Source organism: Nanorana parkeri, unplaced genomic scaffold, assembly GCF_000935625.1.
Source record: "Nanorana parkeri isolate BGI_ZX_2015 unplaced genomic scaffold, ASM93562v1 scaffold923, whole genome shotgun sequence".
Lineage (NCBI taxonomy): Eukaryota > Metazoa > Chordata > Amphibia > Anura > Dicroglossidae > Nanorana > Nanorana parkeri.
Window position 1 is genome coordinate 216,884 of NW_017307191.1, and position 5,941 is coordinate 222,824.

Genomic DNA, 5,941 nt, shown 5'->3' on the forward strand with positions numbered 1-5,941 from the left:
ATGACTGACTGGTTTATTCATAGACAATTCAGAGTCATTCACCCTGAGAATCCCGGTGAATGTTCCTTCTGTGCGAATAGAGGCAAAAACAAACGTTTGGTGTATAGATTTACTTTTCCGCTCTCCTGTAATACTGCAGTATGGCCACTAGATGGCGCTGAGGAAACATCTTCGCGTCCTTGTGCTCGTCAGCTCCATCTAGTGGTCATAATAGGATATCACATGACATTCAACCTAGAAACGTTCCTTTTTGTCTCTTTTCACATGCAGTGAATGTTGGCAGGAGATTCGGAGGGTGAATGGCTTTGCAGATGTTTTATGAAAGGACCCCGGAGTGTTCCTGGATCTCAGCCATGGTGAATGTTGTCAGATGGAAGCCAAGGATGGATTTGAGGGAGGTCTGAGCTCCGCACATTGTTCTCTTTGTTCCAAGTTTCAATGTTAATAAATTATGTATTTTCTATGTACGTTGTGTTGTCTTTATTACATATAAGCAAACATTGGCTGGTGGTCTGTGCTCCGAATATTGTGTAACTAGAATAATAGTACACATACGTGTGTAGTAGGAGAGTATTAGTACATGTAGAGTATTCGTACACATACATGTGCACTAGGAGAGTATTAGCGCATGTACACTAGTAGGGTAATAGTACATGTACGCTAGGAGAGTAATAGAGCACATATATGTACGCTACGAGAGTAATAGTACACATACATGTACGCTAGGAGAGTAATAGTACACATACATGTACGCTAGGAGAGTAATAGAGCACATACATGTACGCTACGAGAGTAATAGAGCACATACATGTACACGAGGAGCGTAATAGAGCACATACATGTACACGAGGAGAGTAATAGAGCACATATATGTACGCTAGGAGAGTAATAGATCACATATATACGCTACGAGAGTAATAGAGCACATACATGTACACGAGGAGAGTAAAAGAGCACATACATGTACACTAGGAGAGTAATAGAGCACATGTACACTAGGAGAGTAATAGTACACATACATGTACACTAGGAGAGTAATAGTACACTAGTAAGGTAATAGATCACATACATGTACACTAGTAGGGTAATAGTACACATACATGTACACTAGTAGGGTAATAGTGCACATACATGTACACTTTATATTCTCTTGATGTCTTGAGTTCCTCTAATCTCTGGTCCTTTCCCCCGGGGAGCGGTCACGGATCGGGATGATGGGGTTCATACGTGTGTACTGTGACCTATAAATATAACGTGTGTTTTCCAGCAGACAACATAAACATTCTGCTGGTTTGGCCGGGCCTGAGGCCTCTGCGGTCTGCTGTGAACTCCGTCCCCCCCGCTGATTACACGTGTGGCTCGGAGTCCTGGCCGCGGACTGGTTTCCAGTGATTTCCTGGGTTGTCGTCCAAACCCCGAACTGGCAGCCGGGACACGCCGCAGCCTCATGGATGTTGTGATTGAAGTTAACTCTCCGTGTGACTGGAGCAGACCACTGAACATGCCGATAACATGCCCTCGTGGTGAGGTCACCATCCATAAGATATTCCAGAAAGAGGTCCCACGCCATGGACTTCAAAGATGCCGGAGACCCCCCGCCCCCCATAACCAATCACACAACACCACATCAATCCATCAGCAAGCACCGGTCCCCTATACCCCACTCTGGTCTGTGCCACCATGAGGAGGAGTTTTACTGAATCCCCGCGCTGCAGCTAATCTGGATACAGGAGAACCTTCTCTGTCCTTTGTTCCTGATGGAGCAGCGCGGCGGGCCCTGTGCTGGAGGAGTCTCCATAAGACGTGGCTCTGGGCTCTCCAGCCAGGTGACCCCGGGGTCACAGAGTCCATCCAGCGCCGCTTAGTACTTTGAGGTCTGACCGCCGGCGGAAAAACATCCACCGCTACACAGAGAGGAAGGCGAGGAGTGAGGATAATAGCAGAGGACTGTGAACTACAGCGTCCCAACATGACATTATACCGTCACCTCACCCGGCCTCTGCCACACCTTCTCCTCACCCGGCCCCGTCACACCTTCTCCTCACCCGGCCCCGTCACACCTTCTCCTCACCCGGCCTCTGCCACACCTTCTCACCCGGCCTCTGCCACACCTTCTCCTCACCCGGCCCCGTCACACCTTCTCCTCACCCGGCCTCTGCCACACCTTCTCACCCGGCCTCTGCCACACCTTCTCCTCACCCGGCCCCGTCACACCTTCTCCTCACCCGGCCTCTGCCACACCTTCTCACCCGGCCTCTGCCACACCTTCTCCTCACCCGGCCCCGTCACACCTTCTCCTCACCCGGCCTCTGCCACAACACACCCCCATCCCGTACACACCCCCATCCCGTACACCCCCCCATCCCGTACACCCCCCCATCCCGTGGGGGGCATAAAAAAAACTCCTGAGTATCAAAAGTTTTTTGTTTTCAAGCGCAAAAATGTTCCTCTGTGTGAAAGTTGATGATGCCAGGGATAGCAGGAGAGGGGAGAAGGTCGGACTTACACACTTCTTTGATCTGCCTGCTTGTAGTAATGATTTTGGTTTCTACATTGTTTCAATCTTTCTTCATACGCAGTGTGGATATTTCTCTCTCCTCATCCACTTTTTGTTTTCTCGAGCTGGTTAATCACACACGGCATTGAATCCCGATTGTGTTGCCAATTGGCACAGAAGGACTTCCCCCCCTCCCCCGCTGGCCTCAGGATGTCCTCTATTTTTGGTGAACTGATGTACATAAGTGATTACTGTCTTCTGGTTGCCGGATGGACCGTGTGCCACAGAGCTCTGGGGTGGAGCCTGGTCCCTCCTCTCCTGCGGGGGCACTGAGGTTGCCGGGCGATCCCGTATATATACCGTGGTTCAGCTAGAGGAGACAGAGACCGGAGAAGGAAAGCAGACTCAGAACTTGAAGAGAAGGCAAGAACCGGCACCATGAAACTGGTGATTGTCGCCGCTTTACTTGGGTTGGTGGTCCTGTGCATGGGACGTAGAGGTAAGGACATCACCCCATCGACCCCGAACCCTTCTCTCTATTGTCTCTACATATCACTGTACTGACCACTCTATGGTGACCATTCTCAGGCAGGGTTCCTCATGAGGTTCCTTGAATTATGGCCGAGTGACCTCCCATCTAATGGTGCCTAGACACAGGAACTCAGCACAGGGATGGTGGGAACCCCTCATAATGGGCACAGCAGGTGTACAGACCCGGGAACTCAGCACAGGGATGGTGGGAGCTCCTCATAATGGGCACAGCAGGTGTACAGACCCGGGAACTCAGCTCAGGGATGGTGGGAGCTCCTCATAATGGGCACAGCAGGTGTACAGACCCGGGAACTCAGCTCAGGGATGGTGGGAACCCCTCATAATGGGCACAGCGGGTGTACAGACCCGGGAACTCAGCACAGGGATGGTGGGAGCCCCTCATAATGGGCACAGCAGGTGTACAGACCCGGGAACTCAGCACAGGGATGGTGATGTCATTTGTCCTTTTTTTCCCCTAGCTCACAATCGTGGAAGTCTGGCGGATTCTCGCAGCGCTGAAGGTTAGTCTCCTTTTACCTCATCCGTATTACTTGCCCCTTTCTGTCATTTATTACAGTGTGGACCCCGACATGTCTTAGTAGACACTCCAAAAGGCTCTGGTGTCTCCCCGATTGTGAAATCAAACCATGCGGCGTACCATATTTTTTAAGTTTAAAGGGCCTTTGGTCATATTTTTTGTATACTTTGTTTCCTTTCGATATATACAATTTTTGTTTTACAAATAGACCTATGACAGGATTCCCTGAGCACTATGGGAGCAGTGTTGTCACCATAGGCTGCCCTACAAACACCCACCCCCTCTACTCAGAAATAGGGAGGTATGGGTTGCGTAGTTCACAGACGACAGATGGGATGGCTGATAACATTGTTTGAGATTTCAGTTCAGTGTACAGGAAGTAATAAGGATTTTGGGCTTCCAGGAAGACCACCAGGTGTTTTCTGTACTTATGGAGTATGTTCGTTGCCTGAAAAAGAAATCTTTCCCACATCTAAGGACTGCTATGCTGCCATATATTACATTTTATTCTTGAGTTCAGATGCCCTTGGAACCCCCCATGTTGTCTTTTAGGTCCACGTCTTATGCTGGGTCTAGTTTGATGGTTCCGGACATTTCCCATAATCTGCTGTAGAGTTGAAGGCCCCGCTTATGTGGTCTATGTCCAAATAGGTGGGCTCACTTGTCATATCCCCACACCCACCATACAGGGAAAGTGTTTTACATGTCAACCAAATTCCAGCCATGATTAGCAGCGGTGTATTTAGGTTTTGTGCTGCCCTAGGCAAGACTATACTCGGGCACCCCCCAATCTAAATTTGCCCCACCCCTTTCCTGTAGAAGACATTTTGCATAACCTTCAGTCACTGGCTTCTGACAGGTTGCGTTAGTAACGTAGTTGGGTCTCAGGTGGGCTGTAAAGGATCTCTTGTGACCCCGCACAGCCCACCGGAGACCTTGTAAAGCCCACCACAGACACAGCATAGCCCACCACAGACGCTGCATAGCCCACCTGAGACCTTGTAGAGTCCACCACAGACCCCACATAGCCTGCTAAGACCCCGCATAGCCCACCACAGACCCCACATAGCTCACCTGAGACCTTGTAGAGCCCACCACAGACCCTGCATAGCCCACTTGAGACCTTGTAGAGCGCACCACAGACCCCGCATAGCCTGCTAAGACCCCGCATAGCCCACCATAGACGCCGCATAGCCCACCTGAGACCCCGCATAGCCCACCATAGACTCTGCAGAGCCCACCTGGGACTCTGGGGTGGGCTGCGCAGCATCTATGGTGGGCTGTGTAGAGTGCCTTTCCCTGCACACATGTGCTCCTCCACTTACCTGAAGCCCACCCAGCCAGCCAGCCTTCGGGGCATCCCTGACCCGCCCACAGCTCTCCAGCCCCGCCTCCGGTCCCACCTCGGCCCCTCCTCCACCCTGCCTCCTCCTAAACCCGGCATCTCTCTCAGGTAAATTAGGTAGCCGCTCGTTGGGCCGTGGCTGCCTGATTCTGTGCGACCCTGCTCACCGCACCGATTTGCCGCCCCCATGCAATGTGCCGCCCCAGGCAAACGCCTCATTTGCCTTGCGGTGGATAAGCCCCTGATGATTAGCGTCCAAGTTTGGAAGAGATAAGAAAGGAAGGGATGGACATCTACTGTGGCTTCGCCATTTCTCACCAGCAATGCCTCTTGTTTCCCTCTGACAGCGTTTATCTCTAGACAAGAGTCCGCCAACTTCGTCAAAAGACACAGACGTAGCAACATCCGCAATCAGTAAGTATCGTACATCTCCTGCCATCAGTTCTACTAACCAATAGAACACATTAACCCGGTCCTGGTGATAGTCAACCATTGGATCTCCAGCAGATGAGGCCTTCAAGTCCTACTATGTCCTTCTGAACTTGTGATTGCACCCAAACTGTTCATCCACCAGTTGACTATGACTGTTTACGTGAGCCCTGGCCTCCGGTCATGTGATGCAACGTCTGGGTTGACCTTTGTCAGTAACTTTCTGTTTTCCGTCTTGCCAGGGTCTTCGGAACCCCCGTAAGAGACCCTCTAGAATCCAAGAGAGAGGTCTGCGAGCTCAACCCAAGCTGCGACGAACTGGCCGACCAAGTTGGAATTCAGGCGGCCTACAGACGCTTCTACAGCCCGGTGTAGAGGACCCCTTGCTTCTCCTCTCCACTTTGTATGTTACCTTACACCCATCCTGCTTTCCCCACAACGTATCAAGCTGGCCGGCTGTTTCCTGGATGGGGCCGCACTCTCGTTGCTTTGTGTATGTTGTAGCTAAATAGCCATTACCTCATGTAGCTAGGCAAGAATGGCACAGGAGCGGGGTGGGGGGGGGGGGTTTGGGGTTAAAAGTTTAAAAATGGGCCCTTAA

At 51.1% G+C, this 5,941-nt stretch overlaps 1 protein-coding gene across 1 annotated transcript in view; it reads left to right on the plus strand.

Annotated features, from left to right (window-relative positions):
* The first annotated feature begins 2,769 nt into the window (after positions 1-2,769).
* Positions 2,770-5,941, plus strand: part of BGLAP (bone gamma-carboxyglutamate protein) — a 3,268-nt gene continuing 96 nt past the window's right edge. Inside the window, exons 1-4 of the mRNA XM_018566200.1 lie at positions 2,770-2,996; positions 3,508-3,549; positions 5,259-5,325; positions 5,583-5,907. Coding sequence (XP_018421702.1) covers positions 2,936-2,996; positions 3,508-3,549; positions 5,259-5,325; positions 5,583-5,715 — 303 coding nt within the window. The 5' untranslated portion in view covers positions 2,770-2,935 and the 3' untranslated portion in view covers positions 5,716-5,907. The remainder of the gene's footprint in view (positions 2,997-3,507; positions 3,550-5,258; positions 5,326-5,582; positions 5,908-5,941) is intronic.